General features: G+C 36.0%; 1 protein-coding gene across 7 annotated transcripts in view; it reads right to left on the bottom strand.

Moving 5' to 3' along the window:
- Window positions 1–1,760: 1,760 nt before the first annotated feature.
- SLC7A2 (solute carrier family 7 member 2) overlaps window positions 1,761–24,071 on the bottom strand; it is a 53,741-nt gene continuing 31,430 nt past the window's right edge. For 6 of the 7 annotated variants that reach the window (XM_017744585.1, XM_017744586.1, XM_017744588.1 and 3 more), the window contains 11 exons: window positions 21,651–22,041; window positions 20,257–20,412; window positions 17,786–17,951; window positions 17,299–17,435; window positions 16,430–16,652; window positions 13,823–13,962; window positions 10,025–10,127; window positions 8,743–8,942; window positions 8,280–8,446; window positions 7,576–7,684; window positions 1,761–7,006 (listed from right to left, as the gene is read on the bottom strand). In XM_017744585.1, the coding sequence (XP_017600074.1) occupies window positions 6,819–7,006; window positions 7,576–7,684; window positions 8,280–8,446; window positions 8,743–8,942; window positions 10,025–10,127; window positions 13,823–13,962; window positions 16,430–16,652; window positions 17,299–17,435; window positions 17,786–17,951; window positions 20,257–20,412; window positions 21,651–22,026 (1,965 nt within the window). In that variant the 5' untranslated portion in view covers window positions 22,027–22,041 and the 3' untranslated portion in view covers window positions 1,761–6,818. Of the gene's footprint in view, window positions 7,007–7,575; window positions 7,685–8,279; window positions 8,447–8,742; window positions 8,943–10,024; window positions 10,128–13,281; window positions 13,419–13,822; window positions 13,963–16,429; window positions 16,653–17,298; window positions 17,436–17,785; window positions 17,952–20,256; window positions 20,413–21,650; window positions 22,042–24,071 lie in introns of all 7 variants that reach the window. The other variant, XM_008641441.2, reaches the window with a different exon arrangement.

The raw sequence follows: 24,071 nt of genomic DNA, 5'->3' as shown, positions 1-24,071 counted from the left end.
CCCTACCCTCATAAATACATGCAACATGCAGAGTTTGGAGACTTGCTTGCCTGACCCTGCTCTGAGACTTCACCCTGGGGCACCTGTTAGCATAAAGAAGCCAGTAGGGCCCAGGAGTGGAATAAGATGATGAAATTTCATGATCTCTTTTTCATTCTATTATCAGTGTATCATAAACATGTCATCCATTATCTGTGATGAATTAAGAAAAAGAATGGTTTTGGTGCTACAGGATATTTCAAAAGTCTTTCCCCCTTGAAACAGGATACCACTAAATATTATATCTGAAAAGGTTATCAGTCTTTGTTTTAAGATAAATGAATCTCAGAGAGAACTCAGAAAAGTTGTGTAGTATAAACTGCAAATTTGCATTAGAAATATTTACAACTCCTGCTTATGATGAAGAGTGGTTTTGGTTTGGGGTTTTTTTTCTGCCATCTGCAAAACTGCTAGTTGCAATCCTTATGTGCTTTCCTACATGAAATTTTCCTCTTGATTTCATACACAGGGTAGGTCAATGATCTAATGGTGTCTGAGCTTCAAGTATTAGTGTATTATGGTCAATATGGTAATAGCACATGGAAATAACACTCAGACTGCATTAATTTTAAGACAGTTTTAAACTGACATATTCCTTTTTCCTATGCAGGTGTATACAATGTAGAAAGAAAACTATTTTATGAATTTTAAGTGTCCTACTTTACCATAGGTATGCATAAAAAACATTTTCATTTATAGCCATCAGAAGAACTAATGTAAACCTTCATGTGGTGACCCCAAGTCCTCCACATGAGTAGGCTGACAGATTAAATACATATTTTCAAGTAATATTTTGAATGTGATGAGATGCTTGCAGTGGCCCTATTCCACTGCTTCATGGGACCAAGATTTTCAAGACCGGTCTTAGTATGTCTGTATGTAGAGTAAGGTGATTATTAATAATTTGAAAACTATTATATAATTCCTTATAAGGAGTATACCTTGGAAAAAATACTGTCATAGCTACTTTTAAGTCTGTGAACAAAGATGACTACTCAAATGTATTTGAAAACAGATGATAATCTTGCCCTGGCAGTAGGGTTCTGTGCCCAGACTATTGTTATCCATTGCCCAGACACATGCTTTTATTCTCCTGCTATACTCACAGTACTGTTCAAAACTGAGGAAGGTTTTGGGGGTTGGTTTGTTTGGGGTCTTTTTGGGTTTTGGAGGGGGTTTTTGTAGGATTGGGGGGGGGGGTTGTTAAGTGTTGTGGTTAGTTGATTTGGTTTGGGTTTTTTTCACAAAAAGGGAGCAAGGAGACAACGAGTTTATTCATCCAGCTCTGAGGTTGGGTGAGTACCAGGACAAGGCTTGGTGCTTCAGAAATTTGAGCATAAATGCCAAGGGCTACTCACCCCCTTTGGAAATCAAACCTAACATCATCTCTGGCTTAGTAGTGTAATACAAAATGCCCAAATTAAAGGCTGTTATTCTCTATTTCAGTGATTTCTTCACTGCTTGGAAGCAAGAAGAAAACAAACACTGCAAGTATCCTCATCTCCAGCCCATCTCCCCAGTTAAACATAAAACATGGTTGTGTTTTCCCCTCTATAAAATGCATACAATGTTATCATGTTATTTATTTTAAATGTGCTATGATTTGTATAATGTCATGACATTAGATATCTGGCGTATGGATGATTTTAAGTCACTATATTATTTTAGTGTTAACTAAAACTATAGTCATGGTTAAAATTACAGCTGCTGTATAAAAGACATACAAGTGATATTCAACTTTATTTAAAAAATATGGAACAAATGCACAATTGTTATGCCACAAAGCATGTTTTACAGTAAATGAAGAGCAATGTAATTTCTATTAGAATTTGGGACTAAAGTAACTAAAAATGTCACTGATAACAATTCTGTTGTAAAGTGGGAAAAAAAGCACCATATTTTTAAATACAAGCATTTTTACATTCATAAAAATTCAAGACTTTTCATTTTGGTAGAGCACTTCAAAGAATTACAAATTTGTAGTTTAAATTGCATCATAATCATCCGATCTACACTTTAAATGCTCAGCAGCATACAATACAGAAATAATCACTAAAATCTACATATGAACAAAAAGAAAAGTTAAGATGGATATGAACGCTAATGTTTTTTAAAATGATGCACACATAATTGTTTTTAAAGATATGTAACATGTATTTCATGCTTTACTTTCTGGTACCACAAAAGAAAAAAGGTCTCCTAAATATTCATTATTCCTCATATTCTGACTCCAATTAAACTTGGTGAAGCTGGAGTTTACCTGGCACAAGGCTCATGAAAACACACAAAAACAACAGAATTTGTCCAACTGACAGTAAAAAAATATATATACACACACAGTTCTTTGTAATGCATGTCTGCATGTCTATGCACAGGAATCCTTCAACTTAGCTCATGTTAAGGAGTTTGATTTCTATGATCAAATGGAAAATAGATCAGTACCTGGTAAAGGCATTATATTTAGCTTTGAAAAGGTCTAGCTATTAAAAATGCAGAGGTCCTCCAAACATATACCAGAAAGAAATACTAAAAGTACAGGAAATTAAAAACAAAGATCCTATGCTATATGAAATACCACCTGCTCTTTCTGTAAAGTACATATTTGCTTAACACTGAGTAACCTCAGTGCCTTCAGTGAGCATACTGCAATTTGTACAGACTTCCCAGTGTGTCTAGGAAGAATTAGGGCCCAGGAGCATTAAAAAGGTGCTTTTATTTTCTTTTTTATGCACTCAAGTAAGACATGCCAGCCTTCCTGTGAATTAAATTCCTACTGTACAAAATGTGCCTCAATGTCAAAAGCCTTATACCCAATTGCACAGTCCAGGTTTCCGGCACTGTCACAATTTCATCATCTCAGGATGCTTATGGCACATTGATACTGGCACTTATTAAAACTTCTATGAAAACACTATGCCTTATATTTCTCAAATATAGATTTTTTGGCATAAATTTTGGGGGAAAGGTGACTAGACTTGTACATTTATCATGTAACAAAATACAGAATATATATTTAAGCTTTACCAAGTTTTGCCTCTAAATTCATTGTATCATTCGAAGTTTCTGGATGACACAGGTCAATTCCTACTTAAGTACATAAGTAACTCTGTATCACTACTCTTGACATTTATTGCTGATAGTTCTGCAACAGCAGGTAATATAAATTGCTTTAACACTTGGCAACATATGCACAGTATGACAGATTTCAGGAATCTGACCAGCATTTGTTGTGGCCGAATGTGGGGAAACACAGAAGGTGAAAAGGCTCTTAGGTGTGAGAAAAAAGCAGGATTCAGGAATAAAGCAGAAGAGTTTAGGGATCAGCTTTAGCTGCGAAAACTTGAAGGTAGAAGAAGATACAATTAATAGCAAGCAAGGACATTGAAACAATGGCCGGAGTTTCTAGGTTTGGCAGAGATAGGTTTTGAAGTTGCAAAAAATATGCTTAGCAGGATAGATAAGTTTAAGCTTAATAATGGAATATTGTGCATTGTTCTAGAAAGGTGTAACAAGCGAGTGTTGTGTACAACAGAAGTACGTGCGCTGTTGAGGACTGGTTAAAACAGTTGTGTGTAAATTTTAGAAGCATGCTAATTGGCTAAGAAGCTTTTAAGAATGGTCTGTAACCAGGAAGTCTCTGGATGCCTGTGCCAGAGTGAGCTTTGTACCGTCTCTGTCTCAACTCAGTATGTGAGACTGATAATGGAATAAAATAATAAAAGGCTCCTGGAACACCTGTCCAGGCTCCTTGTCCCGTTTGTCGGTGAAAATGCCGACACCCGCAAAAGCATACTATTATTAACAGAATTGTTTTATTCACGATAACGGACAATGAAATCTAAGTTGCCTCATAAAACTTCCCATTGCAGAATTAGGACTGCAATACCACAGGAGGATCCCTTCAGTTAACATGAAGTATTCAGAAATGTTTTATGACTCCTATACCTCAGAACAAAAAGATTTATTTGTTCTCTGTTACATATGTTTTGGCTTACTTTCTTAAAGCCAACTGGGTAAGAATAATTCCTTTATCTAATGGCATATCCAGAATGTACCAACACAAATAAAGTTTATGAGAATTTTTTTCTACAAAGGAAATAAAAACCCATTAAGCTACCTTCAAAAGTAGATATTTTGTATTAATACGTACCATTATTAATTGCACAGAACAATTTACAGTATCAAAAATACTGTTGTTAAAAAATAACAACTATTTAATTCCAATGGACTTGTGCTTTCAGCTGATCTTTCAGCAAGTACCAATATAGGGCAAATGTGAGAACAAAATCAGGATTTGTTGCATCCATCACTCTTGTGTAAGGACTAGCATGGCATGTCCTTTGCTTCTGCAAAGGCCTGCTAAAGCATCTGCAATTTTAAGACTGCATATAGAAATGCACATCAAATTTACTATAAATATCTTACTTCTGGCTTGTCTGTTTTCACTCAGCCACTGACTAATAATGACTTTACACACATATAAATAAGCTTTGCTCAGTTGAAGCAACTATGAGTACCCAATGACTTTCCTTTAGTTTCATTTCATATCTCATTAGTTATGTGGATAGTTCTGGTGCTGCAGCTCCTCCCATCTGTCTTAGCAACACTTGTACAGGCACATTCTATTATTTTAAAATAATTAATTTCTCTAACAAGGGGGGAGAAATATTCATACAAATGAAAGGGGAAACTGTCAATACGCAAAGTGCTGACACATCCATCGGGTAAATAAGCTAGAAAATTTACTTCCTTTAGTTCCCTCCAGAGGCCTTATAGAAATTATTTTAATCAGTACATCAGATTTGCTATGGGTTAATATCAGACAGATGCAAATGCATAGACAGGTGTGCACACACACGTTCTGTATGATGGCTTTGGGAGGGAATGGAGTCTTCCTTGCATATCACAGAACAGCAGCAGTTTGCGTCTGGGGAGCCTGGCTGGCCTGCTCTGTGGCATCAACAACCATAGCAAAAAGCAAGTCTGTGCTTCCCACATGCTGAGATGTGGAAGGAATTTTAAGAGCTGTGTTTCACCATAGGCTTGTAAAGACATCACGCAAAAGCTTTACATGGGCACAGCTGACTTGCTCCCGCAGCAATGGCTTTTTTTGAAGCTGAGGATTTAAGACTACTAGGAAAGAAGTCATTTTAAGATTAAAAAGAGTGACATATTGCTCTGAAAAAGGAGAGATGTAGAAGCAGCGTAACTAGTTTGGTTTTTTCTTTTTTCTTTTTTTTTTTTTGTGAAATTCCAGCTGTTATAAAAAGTAAGGTGCTTTTCAACCAACATAGCTCTCATGGCATTTAAAGTTCTTATACCTACCAATAGAGATTAATACCAACGGCTAATGCCAGCAGCAGATTGCAACTCTCCATGACAAATTCCAAGACAATTCTTACTATAGGGAAGGATTTGTAAATATATTTTTGCAAAATACTTCATATTGTGGAATCATTCATGGGACTTGAACCTACTCCTTGCTGAGAAAAAGTGTTAAAATATTTGGGTGCCTTTGACAGATAACATGATTTATACTGAAAGAAGAACAGTTTCTGGTTTTACCAGCATTAAAATAATTGTTCACCCAGCACAGCCACACCAGTTTGGTTCTTTACATAAATTAGCATGAAGACATCATACCCACATGAAGGGGTTTGTGGATGTAGGCCTGGCTCACAAAAAAGTGCTGTGCTAACATATGTGTAAGACTTAATGAAGCACTGAAATACTCTTTTGATAAGGCTTTTTCCCAAAGTCCAAACCTCTGGTTTTTTAACCTCCCCTGAAAAGAAAGCCAGGATTTTTTGCATTAATTTTTCTTAGGAGAAGCAATGTGTAACGTAATCTCAGCAATATCAGTTCTGGAACATGATAAAGGAGAAAGTATAGGGGGAAAAATGTTAGGAGCAAAACTGGATGACGGCTGTAGGTAAGTACCAAATTATATAGTGGGATAAAATTCTGGCCCTTCTGAAGTCAAAAGCACAAAATTTGCTAAATCACATCTGATTGTCACTGTCAATATTGTAACCAACAGATTATTCCCCAGATGATTTTGCAGAAAACAAAAGAGCTCCTCTTGTGAGTATTATTCTATACACACAGCATCCTTCAAAGAAAAGGCATGCAGTTAAGCAGAAATCTTGAATGCTATTTAGAGGGACTAAAAACCTTTGGAGTATCTTCACTGCTTGAGTTCTCCGTGACTACTGATGAGTAGTCATGGGTAGTAAAGAGAAGCAATTACTTCTTTTTACATAAATATATGATCCTCTAATTTTTACAAAGTATCTAATCCATACAATTACCATTCATTTTGCAAATACTTTCCAGGCTTGTATGAATGAAATTTATCTCCCATGAGTTACTTCAACAGAAAGAAGAGAATTTAGATTGTTACCAAAACATGTAACGAAGATAAGGAGAAGGTATGAAAGGCACTTGTGTTCACAGTGCATTGTCAAATACTCAGAACGTCTTGCAGACAGTTCTAAAATTCTTCATATTTGATGATTGCCAGTGACTTTGCATGACACTTCAAATAATGTCTCCAAATTTTTGCTTGCCAAAGGGTACTTTTTTTTAAAATTTAAATATTAATCTCCATGCTGTCAGTTCTGAAATGATGAAGACAGATTAGCAGCTTGTCCAAAATACCAGTCAGGCCTTGTAGTAAACACTTTCAATAGCCCCAGTGTTGGCAGAAAGCTTCCGAAATTTCAGTCTGCAAGTAAAATCCCAATTGAAGGTTTAAAATATTTGTGTGTTTGCAGAGTTTAACATTCACTTGTCCTTTCATGTGGAAGAAATTGATCCCTTTCATTTGCATTTTCAGTGTCATCCACTTCTTCCACTGGGTTCTTTTCTTGCAACCCACTATTTTCTGAACAAGAATCATCATATCCATCTCCCTGATGACCTTCAACACTGTGTCTGATGCCATAAGCAAAGTAAATGACGAAGCCTTCCAAAAGGAGAAAGAAAAGGTTCATAGGGTTTTCAGGCAAGTAGTGCATTAAAAAGTAGTTATTTCTCTCTGGCTGAACAGATTTTGCAAAAGAATTTTCTTCTTCAGATACCAGAATCAGAGCTCATGCTTCAGGTCTTCCCTGTTTCTATAAGAAGTTCTAGTGCATAATTTTTGCATAATTAAATGTTCTAATAGATTATGGAAACTACTATCTCTAATTTACGTCTAGATGGAATAATACAGTTTTCTATATCTAAAAGAGGACAGATTGATATACTGGAAAGAAACGTGTTACAAGCAGGTTTCTACACAATTTTAGCTATACTTACTAGGAAAAAAAATCATTGCTCATTGGAATTCTTCATATTACCTAAAAGCTATATTTGCAATTTTGACTGCATATAAATACTTCTTCTGAAGCATGTTCTTGTTTTGATCAGAAATATTAGCTGACTTTTATTAAATCACAGATATTTTTTCAAATATTTAAGGAGAAGAATGTTCTAAGATGGGATTTGTAAGTTCTAGTGTATGAAGTGACTGAAATGAACAGAAGTACATACCAAGTGCCATCCAGATGCTAAATCTCATCCAAGTTTCTCCACTTAATTGTACCATCAAGTAAATATTTACCAGTATACTGAATGATGGCAAAAATGGCAATAGTGGAACCTAAAAGGAAATATTTAATATGTTTTTATTAAATATATATATTTTTTTTTTTTGCATGTCACACTTCAGGTATATAACACAAACTAGAGGTAACACATGTAATCACTAATAAAGAATTTAAATTTTTTTTGCTGTTGTAATGTAGTGAAATTTTCTTTTTCACTGGGCTTAACCAACAGTTTCTACAGATCTTAAACTTGTAAAATACCTTATGTTTAATATATATTCTCTAAGGCTATAGAAAAACTTTGCAGTTTGTGCTGAACATATACTAATAAATTCCTGTATTTACAGCTGAAAAATAATGTATCTATCTCTCTTATTCTGGAATGCTCCCCCAGCTCCACCAGATTCCTTGACCTTCATCACTGTACTTCATTATTTCCATTAAATAACTGATCTTAGAATATAAGTGAAAGTGCAAAAGGAAAGGATTTATACTCTGTATTGAGGTCCAAAGGATTGCAGACTACACAAAGTGATTGTACACTCATCAGTTTCTGAGTTGTTTTCCAGCTTCTAAGTTCTCTCTTCCACTCATTAGAATCCATCCAAAGCTCTCATCAGAGAGTAACATAGAGAATACATTATTTACCATAAAGGCTACTTTCTGCCGGTTCTGAGGCTGCCTTTGGATGAGGAGAATCGTAACTATGAATGTTACCACCAAAAAAGCAAGAACTCCAATACTCCAGGGCTCCAAGTTAGCAATGAAATGAATCCCATATGTCATGAGGATACTCAAGCCACAAATCGAGCAACCTGTATAAAAACCAAAAAAATTATGGAAATATGTCACTTAATCTCTGCACTGAAGAGGAAGTGACTTCTAAGAAGAGTGATAGTAAGCTTCAACGTGTACTGTTGTTATGAATATGTTTAATTAAATGAAAATGACTACTGATTAGATTTATTCATCAAGAAGGATAAAAGCACAGAATGACACCTTTAGTATGACTGAAAGAAGGCATGTTATCAGCAGATTTTTAATTCTGCCTTTAATAAAATTCCACCATGTATGTTAATGCATACATGAGTTTGGACAGCCGAATACTTACCTAAGAGACTCACTAAAATGTTAACTATAGTTGCAGTCTGCTCAGTTGGTAAACTGGATGGACTAATCAAGGCCTGAAGATGGAAGCTATTCTCTTCTATCATGTTTATCTGTGACTCACTCACTGCAGATTCCCTTTCAGCTGCAGCCAGAGCTGCTTTCTCTGGAGAGTATTTTGGTTCCTCATAGGTGGGTTGGTACCTATGCATAAAACAGAGTAATAAAAAACCATTAAGCATACTTCCGGATTTGAAGCAGTATGACTCTAGGAATGTATTTAAGTACTAAATTCTTTTCAGTAGAGCATTGGAATTTCCCATGTTTTAACTGCACTGCAACAGCATTATTAGTCACTATCATATATAAAAATACTTGCAACTCACTTTTTGGATTGGTTTGTTTGGAGATTTTTTTGGGCAGTTTTTTAAGCTACCTGAATGCACCAGCAGCTCAGATAAATGACCAGTCCCATACAGAAAGAAAGGACAGGGTCTGGTAGTCAACAGCAAGGAAAGAGTAAGGGAACTTGTTTCTGACTTGCTTCCCATACTATAAGAGGCTTCTAACTGGAATTAACAGAAAATTTACATCTGCTTTGTTAGCTTTTAAGTGTATTTTTAAAAATACATATGGTAAATAAGTCCTTTTTAAATAGAATAGGCTTCTCTTTTAAAGTGTAAATTATTGCAACAGTGAATTTGAGCTGAATTTAAGCTGCTACACTTTTCAAAGTTAATTACTTAGCCTTAAGTAATAAAGGCTGACTTTTTAAAATAAAAAGAGCAAAGCATAATAAAATGAGCTGTGGCTAGCAATATATAATTCTATAGCTTTACGAACATGACTGATACCAGTTTTACTGAGAAGTATTTATAATCTCACTCACTGAGAGATAATATTTGCACTCTCTTCTTCGTTACCATAACTTAAAACACTTGTCTGGTCTTACATTTCTGACTAGGATAATACAAAGCAACTATTTGAACTTGTTCGTCCTGTGAACCACCTAGAACATCTACCCCTTTGACATATAGTCCCCAAAATGCAATATGCCTGATGTACAGCATAGATTGTACTCATATCAAAATATCATTCATTGAATTCTGTACTGAAGCTTATATTTAGTACCTTTGGAACTAATCTGTGGACCAATACTTCTTCAGGAAAATAAAAGGTGTCTAAATTTTACCAGAAGCTTTGACCCAACTCACTGCTATACTTACATAACAATATACCAACACAAAGTAAACCACAGTAGAATACAAAGGATGTTTTTGGCTCACCTAAGAATGAGGACACAGGTTGCCACAAGTGAATAAGCAAGAAGCGTGCCAATAGACATCATGTCCACTAAAGCCTTTAGGTCAAACAGAAATGCCATTACAGCTAAAAAAGAAAAGAAATTGAAAAAATCCCATGAGACTGACACAGAATTGTAGAATCATTCACATTGGGAAAGAAGTTTAAGATCATCAAGTTTAACCATAAGTGCCAAGATTAATATTAAGATATATTCAGCTAAGATTTTCAAATCTGTCCGCAGCGTAACTTACTGTTTTACTGACAGCAATGTGAGTGAAATTGTGATAATCCTTAAAACCACATTTTTTTAAGGCACTGGTATCATTCCAAAACTAATTCCCTACAGTTGGGGATCTCATTCCTATAGATAGGCACTGATGAGTCATAGAGTCATGCTGCATAATCAAATGCTTATATTGGACTTATTTGGATATAAGTATTTGCACATATATTGTTGAATTTGGGCCATATTAAAAATACATTTTTATAGAATAAAGTTCAGATGCTGCAGCAGAATCTCACCAAAGCTGAAAGGATGGATCCCATTGCCAAACTGAGAAAAAGTCGTTGTGGTGTAAAATTTCTGCCAAGCTGGGAAAGAGCTCTATGTGAAGAGGACTTTCAGGAGTTGCCTCAAATAAAATAGTTTTGTGGGGTTTTTTTAATGGTTATCTTACTAAAAATAGTTTTCAATTCACCTTCAGGAAGGACCAGTAACATCTCTCAAGAATGAATATTCTTAAGATCACTGAACTCAGAGGCAGAAAATTCCGTGATAGTGGAAGTAATCATAGAAATCTTGTGTTTATGAAAGTTAATGCCACATTCATTTGGAGATTCTGGAATGTCTTTTTTTGTCTATGCTGTTTGCACACAGAAGCCCATTATTCATAAAGAAATTAGGAGAAACTATCAGTAAATGAAAGGCTAATTCCAATTTATTTGAAATACATGTGCTCAAAGAGCATCTTAAAATATTCGTATTTTATTAATATTTTTGAGATGCATATTTTTTGAGTCATCAGTAATCTCAACATCAAAAGAAACTATTAAATGTAGTCTTTATACGCTGTGTGTATATGCACACTATATTCAAAAATACTTATATTTCATATTTATGGTGCGCATTACTTAATGTATTTGTAAACAGCTGCGTAAGTGCACAAACACACAGACACATACTCCCCTAGTATTTGATCGTGAAGGAGGAAGCAAAATGTGATTTTCTGAAAACAAGACTGCTGGATTATAAAATTATATTTTATACAATTTGGGGGTCTCTTTTTCCAATTAAGAAAGAGCGTCCTGTTTTCTTTAATGACAGTGGATGTTCCTAAATCCAAAAAGCAATTTGCAGAGTAGATTTTTGAATATCTCACTGCTTTTCATGTTCTAAAGAGCAAAGCTGAGGAAGAACAGAACTTAACTAAAACCTCATGTACAGTAGCTGTACTTAATTTTTAATCCTACCTTCAAAAAGCTACTCTATAGCCCAGATATTCTTTAACTTTAGAAACAAAGTGAAAAATGCCTGCAAGTTTTTTCTTAGTAGTTCTTCTCTATTAAGAGAAAAAAAGGCAGAGTATTTCTCTTCCACCTATCTTAATTCTACTCCAAGAGACAACGGTAGGTCCATTTATGGTGAAACTGGACTGACAATGAAACATTTTGTCAATTTCACTTGATTACCACCTGTGAAAACATCAGTCACATAATAATGTGACAACTGTCTCAGCTGTAGTCTTGACCTGATAACTTTAATTAAACATCTCATCTCCTTAATATTTCTTACAGCTGTAAAGCTATTCATGCTACAAATGCATAGGAAAGTCAGATAACATAAGCTGTTGCATACATCCATAACTATTCTGTCAAAACTACTTATGACCACAAAATACCAAATATGGTTGTTTTTTTTTTAATTAGAAGAAGAAATTAGTCTTTCTTCAGCAGTCGATAAAGCTGTTTTCCAGTGAGCTGTTGATGCACCAAATTCCCCAGACTGTCTAAAAGCAGTCCAATATCAGCTGCTGCAGAGCTATAGGCAGGGCTGTATAACTTTACCAGCTGGGTAATACACTATTCTTCTCATCATTACTGTGATTTCACATAAAGATCTTGATTTCACCCCACAAAACTACACTTCCAAATTCTTAAAGGAGAATATGTCAATAAGATAAATTCAAATAAAATAAAGTTGAAATAATAAAAGTAATGCTAAGCAATCTGTTTGTACTCTAACCAAAGGAAAGGAAACTGATAATAATTCTTCATGTGGGAACTATCTGGACAATGACTGTGCCTTTCTGCATTATTAAGCACGCAGTGTGAGCAGTTCCAGTCTTGCGGCATCTGAGGGTGACCCTGACTATAAATAAAAATAGTTTAGTCTCATTCCTGAACCTCTTATTTGAGATTAATTTTAGCCAAGGTTGCTAAAAGTTCTAGGGCATGTATTTCATATTTGAATTACTTAAAAAAAATATTTATTTGCCTTGGAGTTAAATACTTCTGAAGCTTCCGTTTTCCTGGGTGATTAGACATCCCACTGATCAATGAAATTTGGGCACAGCTACATGTACCTCTGCAAGAAGTATGGACAAAAGTGAAGCAGTTGTAGTTTAAGAATTGACCATAAGAGTTGACAACAGCTCCCAAAATACTGTTTTCATAAAATATATGTAGGCATGAATGTGTATACATATATGTACAGACACAAAAGCTCCCAACACACACATGCTCCTCAACCACAACTTGGTAACCCTATACAACAACAGAATAAATTTCTTTGGAAGACAATTTAAAAATCTTTGTATTTTACACAAAAGTTGACCCTGCTGCAAATGTAATTTATTTTCCCTATATCTCATAATAAAAAATGTGGCAGTTCTTTCCCCCCCCCCTTATAGATGGGATAAATATATTGGGTCTACATCAGACAAGAAAGCCCTGTCAGCAGAGCATCAGCCTAAGGGACTCAGATTAAATAACAAGCTTATTCACCATACGAGGGGTTAATATTGAAAAAAAAAATTGAATTCTGTGACATTAAGACCATCACCACCACCATGATTGGCTTGATCTGGAGTTCTTACACCCGTTGATTACTCAATAATTTTATTCCCATTGTACATGCAAGGGAAGTTAAAAGCAGCCCTTTTCAAAAATATAAAGTACCATGCACGTGCATAGAGCGCTTAAATCCCAGTTTTAAGTAACATGGGCTTTGAGAGCTTACCAGAGATGACCCCTGCTGTCAAGGTGGCAGAAACTGGTGCCTGCCTCTTACTCACTTTGGCAAGAAAACTAAAGAGTAAACCATCACGTGCCATGGCAAACAGAATTCGGGGCAAAGGGAACATAGAGCCGAGAAGACTAGAACAGAAAAATGTATAGTTCAAATACAGGTTATTAAAAGCACAATGCTTTACTGGTAAACCCAACTACACAAAAAGAAAGCTTGGAGGAATTAATGGGTTTGGGTATAGTTTTTCTTAGGCTCTGTGTTGCTGCTCTTGGTATTTTGTTTGGTTGACTGATGTTCTTGCTTTTGAGTTGTTGTTTATTTTGACCCTAGGCTTTGAAAGCACTTGAGATAAATCAACAAATAAAAATCTGCAGTAGAGAAGTTTTACTGGTAGACTACTTTACCTAGCAACAAGCAGATTTGATCATTTCAGTCCAAAGCAAATCAAAGCTGCACAACAGTGGTTTATTTCCATATATGCAATCTGTTTAGCTGTGCACCTTTCTTTACAAGGATCAACTCTTAGTCTCACCTGCTACTGCACCAGACGATAGAGTAGCAACTAGTGGGGTCTTCGTTTTGGGATTGATTTGAGCTAGACATTTGAAAAGCAACCCATCCTTCGCCATAGCATAGATTACACGTGGTATTGGGAAAATGGATCCAAGAAGACTGAGTAAAAAGCAAACACATGCAACATGGCAAACACAATTCATGCAGAGTTTGTATTCATGGACAAAATGAAAAATGTTAATTAATGGCATGTATAGAAACAAAATGTATGGTTGTAAGACAAAACCAGAAAGCCCCATAGCCCAAGGTACTACAGATCAGACACAAATAATTTTTTTTAACTGTAAAGTTGATATTATTACTATTATTATTATTATTATATTAATGAATCCAGATTAGCAAGATAACTCTTGCCATCACTGTAGTTGTTGGGTGTTAGTGGACCAGGAACATGTTCCAGATCACACCAACTATGCAATTAAGCTTTAGTAGTCCTGGAGAAAGTCTGTCAGTCAGCAGCAGCAAATAAATAAGCATAAGCAGCATCCCTTACACAATATATTTCCATGTAAGCCGGCTTATTAACAGTAATTCAAAGTAAGCACCATACAAGTATACTTGGGCAGATTAATTTTTTTGAGTAAAGCACCCCTAGGGCAAGCTTCATTAAGACTTTTTTGGAAGAAGTAAAGCTACTTAATTTAGACTTGTTATTAGCAGAACACATAAAGCTTTTAAACTATTGATAACTTGAAGCTCTTAAACATACTTCTTAAATTAGGTGTTTTCTTTCCCTCAAAGAGAAATACTTCTAACTAAGAAAACAAAAGGCGAAATCATAGCCAGTATAACCTCTGCAGCAAGCACACAAGTTTTAACCAGGTGAATGGTTTCCTTTCTTACTTTAGAGAAACAACTACATCACTTAAAGAAGGCACAGCTCTTACATACCACAGGTGCTAGGTACATCCAGTAACGCTTGTGGGACACAGGTGTTAAGGTTAGACAGGAGAGAAGTTTTATTGCAAATGAACTGATTTTGATGTACAAGTTATGAGTGTACCTTCCACAAAGAAGGTACATTCCAAAAAAATTCCGGAAAGTTTTTTGTTGTTTTAGCTTTGTAAAGTTCATTTATCCTACCCTTCTTTAAGTACATTCGCATACATAATGGCAATATTAACAAACATCTTTACCCTGGCGAAACTAGTTCATGACATAACACAGTGAGAGGAAACTGTAAAGACCAAAAGCAATTAATTCCAAAGTTTTTTCTTAATTGTACCTCTAAACTGAGGGATATGAAATACAGTTTCCTTTGGTTTGTTCTAAACTAACATCAGTCAACAGATTGAAAGATTAATCTCTCCACAGGAGTAAATATAATTCGTCAGGATACACTGGAAAAAGAGACCAACGGTTCAAATTTCTAAAAATACATTCTTACCATCTCAGTTCACTTTGTTTTCCAGTATTAATTTCTTTAATCTAGTTTCTTATATGTAACTTTTACTATTTATCAATGTAAAGAAAAAAAATCAGTGAAACCCTCCAAACTGAGGGGACCAAGACAACTATATAGAAAATAACTATAATCCCAGGATGAACTGTGTAACTGTGATATCCTTCAGTCAGTCCTACATTTCTTTTAATGTCCTTCCTGAACTACTTCATGTTTCTAACCCCTCCTACGTCTAAATGTTCCTTTCCTTTAAACCATTGCCCACAGTCAACAAGCTCATATTCAGGCTAATGCCTACAGGGTTATGTTGGAGTGCTGTTAGTGCTTCCACAGGCAACTTGCTTTCCTTTGTGGAAAGGCAGCCAGTGTTCTTACCACTGAAGCTCATGTAAATGACTCCTTACCTACACAAGCTCAGGTAAAAGATTGGCATCAGCATTTTTCTATCCCTAAATTCAAGTATCAAGCAGTTTTCTATTTAATTAAAGTGTTTCTATCACATTACAATTGGGGTGTATTATATCTGAACACATACTAACACATATCATGCCCTCCCTGATCTTTTTAATCAAAATAATACGTTTACATTCACAGTTTCACAAAGGGGAATAAATTATAATATTTTCACAGCTATAATCTACATCTCAAATACCCACACAGAAACCACAGGAAGGGATGATGTCATAAGACAGACTGGCTACTGGAGGAAAACAGAGACAGGCAACGAAGACGAGAAGTGGAGCTAGTTAATCATGTCTTCAATTTTGCCTGCAAATACACAGAGCCCATAAAGCTGCTGAGACACTGGGAATGGACAGCGAAAAAGGACAAAATGGGTGATGTTTACTTTGTCAGTTAATAAAGTAACTTGCAGGTCATATGTTTGAAAATACTTACTTAAATTTAAAAAAAAATTTTGGGGTAATAAGCTTCTACCAAAGAGGTAGAGTTCAATAACAGTATAGTTTTTTTAAAAAAGAGGTACCTAAATTAACACAGCTACTGCCATGTAGACCTGCTTAAGTTTAAAACTTGCTTATAATACTTATTGCTAATTCTTTGCATGGACTGAGCCCTCAGAATGAACACACAAATATACATATAAATGTAATATATTATTCATCAGAGCTTTTCCCAATAGAATTAGTATTTCAATGTTTTTACCTTGTAGACAAAGCACAGAGGGATCCCACTGCTACAATGTATTTAGCAGGACCCCATCCAACATATTCAAATGCTACTGGCAGAGGACTTTTCTCATCTAGCAGATAATACGGCATCATAAGTGTCAGTGCAGCAGAAACCCCAAAATAGGCCGTGAAGCAGACAAGCAGGGACACCACAATTCCTATGGGTATGGCTTTCTGAGGATTCTTGACCTCTTCTCCTGAAAAAAGGAAAAGAAAATGCCCCACCAAAAATTCTTACTAATTTTCCCCTTCAGCTTTAAAAGATAACATCAAAGACAAAACACTTGTTAATCTAAGTCATGGGAATCATATCTGCAATGGAAGTTTTAAAGACCTGAGTAAAATAAACTGAGACATGCAGAACAGAACTCAGTATTTTGTTGTCAGAAATAGCATTAAAATAGAGATAAATTAAAGGTCATAAAATACATTATATATTCAGAGTACTCCAAGCCCATTATTTTTAGTTATTTACCTACACTTTATAAGTTCAATGTACTCATTCCCTATCAGCCATTAGAACATCTCAGAGAACTGTAAAAGTGAGCAGATGATTAACATTATTTGAGCAGAAAAATTGTATACTATGCACTTTCCAGACTTAGAAAGCAACAATCATTTCTTTAGAACAGGAATAAAATAAACAAAATCTCCTCATTCTTCCCAGAAAGATAGCCACGTTCAGGAATGAACTTAGACTCATTCTACATTGACTGAAAGAGGTTTGGAAGAAAGCAAAGTAAGAAGAGTAGACAGATTATTATATTGTTTGTGGTTCTTTGGGGTTTTTTTGCAAAAAGACCCCCAGTGTTAGACATATATACACACATATAAATACTATACCAGTTGTTGCAATGCAGTCAAATCCTACAAAAGCATAAAAACAGGTTGCAGCACCAGCCAATGTTCCTGTGAAACCGTATGGCATAAAGCCACCACTCCCATACATACTTGTCACATTTTCATGGGATGAGCAGTTCCTATAGAGAACAAAAATACAGCAGAAAGATAACTTCTTTTTTCATTATTGGTAGGATAAATACATGCACCCTCCTACCCTACAACTCTGAAAAAAATGTGTAAGTGTTCTCATCATGACAGAGGTCTGCTTTACAAAACTCCGTGAGATGACATTTTTATGTCCAAGCTCATAAGAAAGACAAAAATAACAGCAAAAGGAAGAATATCTAAATCAAGTAACCATCATTTTACTTGCTTTGAAGTTTTTGACAAAACATATTAAAACACTAATAGTGTATATTACTAATAAAGCACATGTAACAGAAAACTGCTTGGAATATGAGCAAGTAAATAGATTTTTAAAAATTACTCTGTTATTGCAGTAAGGTTTCTGAGATATTCTTCACTTATTTTCCAGTTGTCAACTTCGCCTTTCACAAAACCAGAAATCATAACGAAGATTAGGACCAAGATGTTAATAGCAGTGAAAATTTTATTCACCCATGCAGACTCTTTTACTCCAAAAGATAAAAGACCTGTAAAATAAAAATATTTTATAGCTGTGAATGGCCCATTATACTAATAAAATGGCATTTTAAAGAAGGTATACACGTAAAAGAAGAACTGTAAAGAATCTGAAAGTTATTCCATCAGGATTCTACTTTATCATTAGATTTTAAACAGTTAAGTTTTAAAGTGTTAACAGTTTAATGGAAGAGCAGGCAGTGAGCAGATCAGGAAAAATTAAATACAATTGGAAAGTTTTCACAAGTCCTTTGCGCTCTAAGTGTTTCCACTAACATCCCATACATACTTTCCCTCATTATTTAGAGATTAAGTCTGAAAATTTTAAGCCTCTCAAAATAATATCTAAAAAGTCTCTGATTCCGCTAATGAGATATTTGCTCTCTTACCAGAACACAGAAATTATCTTATGAGCTGCTCAGGTTTTCTTCACCAATGACATTTTTATTGAAATAGGTGTATGCTTTGTGCAACTCAGTTTTTTCCAAAAAGGCAGTATCTCAATCAGCCTAATGCAGTATGAATCACAGTATGTGCATTTTTAAAGTCCTTTCTTTATTAAAAAAAAAACACAAAAAAACCCCCGAACCCAAACCACATTTCTGTGTGCTTTCCCTTGTGCCTAGCACATAACATTGTTTGTAAAATATCACCTGCTACTCCTATGATCCAGCTTTACACAGCTCACAATCCAATTACTGTATCATGCTCAACCTATACAGTCCTGAGCCATTCCCACTGACTCTCCTCTCAGCAGTGGGGAATTCCACCCAGTTCAGTCACTGGGGGTTTGACTCCTTATCACAGACACCTGGAAAAGCAATTTGCAGCACAAATGCAAAAAAGAGTGAAGAAGGAATGATGGTAGGGATGAAAAGACAGGACACAAATGAAAACTCAGAAGCAGTGATGAACAACAGGAAAAACATTTCCTCTTTTATCAAGAACTTCTAATTCTTATGTTCTGAAGCAGCAATGGCAACAGAGGAAATATAAAAGGTATCAGCATCTAAACTAGTATGGTATAGTTTGGTTTGTGGAGTTTCAAAGGGCTCAAAGGCTCTGCTTTTCAAAGGGTTACTTTTTCCTCCTTTATTTGGAAAAGCTGAAACTGAAGGTTCTGCTCCAGTTATATTCCAAATTCATTCCCAACCCGCCTGACATAAGGGTCTGAACTGGTCCTATAGGCAATTCTGAGCCACAAGTGTGGCAGGATGCTGGACTAAACCTAGTCAAATCAACTCCCAGATCTTCCTAAGTGTAGGAAGTCATACTTTTATGTACAGAGACCTAATAAATCTTCAGGTGCATTGATCACTCGTTCTAGCAGTAAGTTGAACAGAAATGTTTTCCTGTGTCAAAAAAACCCCACTCAGAGCAAGCGAACCAGAGAACAGGTTATATACATATAACTTAGTTTCACTTCCCAGAAAAGAAAAGTTCCTGCTTTGGTTTAATCCAAAGAGAGACTGAACAGGACAAGTATATGAGATACGGGTAAGACCTCCACTGAATATTGAAATGCTTCTAGTATTACCTGAAAACAAACTGCACACTTCAGAATACCCTTCCTGCTTCCTTCACTCCCAGTGGCAGTAGAAACATTTCCATGTGGTAAATAATTGTTAAACGCAAACATGGAAGTAAGTTGCAGTATTTTTGAGCTTTCTGATCCCTCAAATAGCATGTAGCTGGTGTCAATGCTTGCGATTCAAAAGTGTGATACGTGAGTAAAGGCAAAAAAGAACAGGACTTGGAAGAGTAGACAGGAAAGGTTTACTCAGGTTTCAAACTGGTCTGTTGGTCCATGTAAGTACCTTGGGGTGCCCTTTAGCTCAAGCAAATTCTAGGATAAACAACTGAAGACTTAGAAAGGGGAACATTATTTTATACCAAATAAGTGACCAATTTAGATGGAAAAGAACCCTTACAAATGCCCACTATGTGCACAATATATGATTTAAGGAGACCACATCACCAAACTATAGAGCTTAACCTCCAGGCCACTCTGAAAGCATTTACTGGTGATAAAGCCAAGAAAACACAGAGAACTGTGTAATTTTCCTGTCACCATAAATCTGCATCATGGGTGTTATAAAAAAAGTACTGAAAAATGATTAATTCATGTCTCACTTTCAAGAGAAGAGGGTGCATGTGAAAATTTGATTATATACATTTAATTCACAGAGCCACTGTGCCAATACAAAATGTGCATCTGAACTTCCTTAAGGTACTTCTGGTGCAAAACCCTACAATTTAGCACTTTTAGCTGTAAAATACCACAACCACCATAAATTAAGCCATATATTGTCTTACCTGATAAAAGTAATATAAGTAATACAGCAAAGAAGTCAGGATACTCTGCTAGCCCAGAGTAATTCATTTTGAAGTAGGCACTGAAGAAATGACCAATCCGTTTTCCAAGAAGTTCATCAAAGGTGCCACTCCAGGCTCTTGCTACACTTGATGTACCTTCATAAAACACATGCATGTTTAGTGTTTTACATCCATACAGTGGGATACAGCTACTTCTACTGAAACAGAAACAAAACTAAGCCTGTTGCTACTTGCATTTAAAAAAGCAGAGCTTGTGCTGCGAGTTTGTTTTGCTGAAGAATTCTAATGTTTTAGAATTTTGCTTGTTAAATGGTAACAAGTTTTTCTAGAACTAAAACATACAGATTTGTGCCTCGTTTATTCCCAAAATATTGCAGAAATTATTTCTGTGTCATTTATGTCTGATTCTGGAAGAAGCTTTTTTCTAGAATTACAGTATGACATATGTTAAACAATACAAAGTAATGTAAGAAAGCATTTGAAGAAAGAACATGAAGGAAAGTTTGTCCACCTGTAAGTAAAGCAAAAAAAGAAAAAAAAATTACTAGTAATATGTATGTTACTAGAGTCTGTATTTAAAATTAATGCTCTCTTGTGGTAGAGTGTGCACGGCCAAAGACAATCTCATTTTTATAACTGTCCTCTCATGAAATACATTTTAATACAATACTGGGGCATATCAGTTTTGTAATGATTTGAGTAACCATCCTATAGGTACACATATAAAGCTAGGCATGCTCACACACAATATAATGGAAGTTTGGGGCATGTTCCTCTGGGAGAAATAATTTTTAAATCAAAAAATGTTTTTTCTGCTGAAGCACTGAAATAGTTATTTGGGTATCTACCACATAAGCATTGATTTTATTTGGATCTGGTCAACTTTGTATTTTATGGGATTACCTGAGAAGACAGCACTTAATTAGCACAAGGATATAGTAGCAAGTTAGTACCTAAACACCATGACTTTCTTGTAAGATACTATAGCGATGAGGTCCCTCTAAACATCCTTGCTGTGTATATTCAGAAAAAAAATGCTTATTGATTGTACTGAAATTATTCTTGCTGACCAAAGACGGCAAAGAAGTCCTGATTATTCTTGTGTATCATCACTGAATTGTCTGACACAATTTTCATACAAGCTCTGTGGTTCATACGTCACAGTCTTACAAAAACATCTCGCAAAAAAACCTGTTTGCAATGGTGATGCACAGAAGGAAATAACCTAATCAAATTATTGCAGTTATTTCATCTCAGCAGAACTAAAAAGAAACAGTAGCTAAGCGTAGAGACAGAAAAGAAAAACAGCCCTAAATCTGTATCTTTTATCTGCTTTTATCAGAAACCCCTGGAACCCGTGTTCTTAGGCTTACCTATAATATAGGACAAAACGAGATTCCAGCCAGTGATAAAAGCCCACAGTTCACCAACTGTAACGTAAGTATACAAATACGCAGAACCAGTCTTGGGAACACGAGCACCGAACTCGGCGTAGCAGAGACCTGCCATCACAGATGCAAGGGCAGCAATGAGGAAAGAAACAACGATGCTAGGTCCAGAATCGGATTTGGCTACTTCTCCAGCAAGGACATAAACACCAGCACCAAGGGTACTTCCTACACCCAGGGCTATAAGGTCCACTGTTGACAAGCATCGGCACAACTTGGTGTCCTCAAGACTTTCGCCACTGATGTTCTTCTTCCGCACCAGACACCGAATAAAGGACAGGACTGGTCCACAGGGCAACATGGTGGATGTAGAGCTCTGAAATAAAGGAAATTATTGCAGTATGCAAAAGATAGTGCAGACTCTGGTGAAAAACAATGGAAAAGAAGTATTTGCATGAAGAACTTTAATTATGTCTACTAACTAATACATTCACACTGTTCGGTGACATTAAATAAACTGGCATGTGCTCTTTCCCCAGGAAACAAATTATGGATACAGTATTCCTAATTTTATATGTAGCACTTATTTCCCCAGGGAAGCAGATCCATTATCTTTAGATTTATTACACTGCTAATGGCCACTTCTTAACCACTTCTAAAACAGAAACAGCCGATTATCTCATATATCATAAAGCCTTTTAAGATAAGGATCAACACCAACATAAATAAGGGGTTTGGGGATCTGAAACTCCAACAGTAAGACTGTAAACAGCAAAAGCTTTAAAATACAGCATTCTGACAGAGCCAGTTCAATATCCTTTTGTCTTCAAATACATAGCTTTTGCCTTTAGAATTTGCTTCAGTAAGAACTGCTTGAAAGCAGATTAAAATAGTGTTTCTAGTCTCTCACGCACCAATGAAGTTTCCCCAATCTAATTATCCTTACAAGAAATCTTGTACATCTCTGCCTGACAATCATCTAACAAAACCCAATGGACTAATGGCTCATCCCATGCCAACTGCAGTTCTTCAATATTGTGAGTGCCTGTCACAGTGTGGGATGTGATCAGCTCTAGCACACAAGCTCAGATTCTGTGACTGACCTGGTCCTGGAGGCCAGCAGGAAGGTAGCACTTCGCTGGCCTGTGATATGGGTGCCTGCTAGGAACAGCAGCCATCCTGCTTCCCAACTCAAACAGATGGTCACTGAGGGTCCAAAGCATTTGCTTGGGGGGGAGGACATGGGCATCCCATAGAAAATAATATTTTAAAGAGGCAACATTAATGTACAAGTTCTGTCTTTATGTATTTGTTTGAACTGTATTGTTGATGGCTAAGAGTTTGGTAAGAATCAAGCAATACCATCTGTCATCTTCCCAAACTGATGGTTGTCTTTGCAACTCATACCATATATATCTCTACTCTGCTCATGATTTGTTAAATGGAACCCACCTGGGAACTGAAAAACTATTTAATTTAGACATATTCTGCTGGTGTATTCCTTCCTGGTCTGTATCAGTTTCCTAGAACAGTAAAGGACATTTCTACTCCCACTTGTTCAATCCACTAACAGCAATGACTTTGTATCAAGATGGATAGCTCAATTAACAGCATTTGATCCTAAAACAGAGAGTCAGAAGCAGAGAGTATCAGGGACTGCCATCCTGATACAAGACTGCTTGGGAAAAACAATCTCCTGAGAAGAGAAAAAACATTTTCACCCTATTCCTGTAATAGCTCCCCAAGCACACTCAAACATGCCATTTCTGTCTTCAAAGAGCATCCTTAAGAAAAAAGGTCTCCATTCCCTTTTAAGTAAAGAAAATTTGGTAAAGGGTAGTGAATGGAATTGAATAGCTGTGGATGTTATATAAATATGCTTATTAGTCTGTAGCCCATGTGACAAGCAGCAATGCTCTTGTGACTCCATGCTCTTCACCTTAGCAATTTCAATGTGGCAGAAACATAGCATTTTTTTAAGGAATTACTTCTCCCTCCCCCCAGATAATATTTCATTTGGTATTTCATTAACAGGAAAAAATACTCTGGCTGATCTTGTTCTAAGACCACTAAGCAATTTCCAAGACTCTTGTTATTCCGAAGTCATCTCAGATTGTTTTGCTTCTTTGCCATTTGGGACAAGAAGTCCCAAAAATTGTACAGGCATGTACTGCAGTGGTCAGCAGTAATATTATGGTTTTCTCTGCTGGGAAGGAATCCTTATGGCAAAATAGGAGGAGTTTTTCTGCTTCTGATTTCTGCTTCTTGTGGAGAGGAAGGAGGCTAGTTCTTGCCAGCCACAAGCCAGTAAGAGAAGACGCCTCTTCTGACTGAAACCCAGCCTTTCTTCTTCAGCCTTAAGAAACTGGAGCACAACCAAAGACAAAGTTCAATATACAGACTTTG

The sequence above is a fragment of the Corvus brachyrhynchos genome, unplaced genomic scaffold, assembly GCF_000691975.1.
Source record: "Corvus brachyrhynchos isolate BGI_N302 unplaced genomic scaffold, ASM69197v1 scaffold17, whole genome shotgun sequence".
Lineage (NCBI taxonomy): Eukaryota > Metazoa > Chordata > Aves > Passeriformes > Corvidae > Corvus > Corvus brachyrhynchos.
This window is presented reverse-complemented; position numbering and strand designations above follow the sequence as displayed.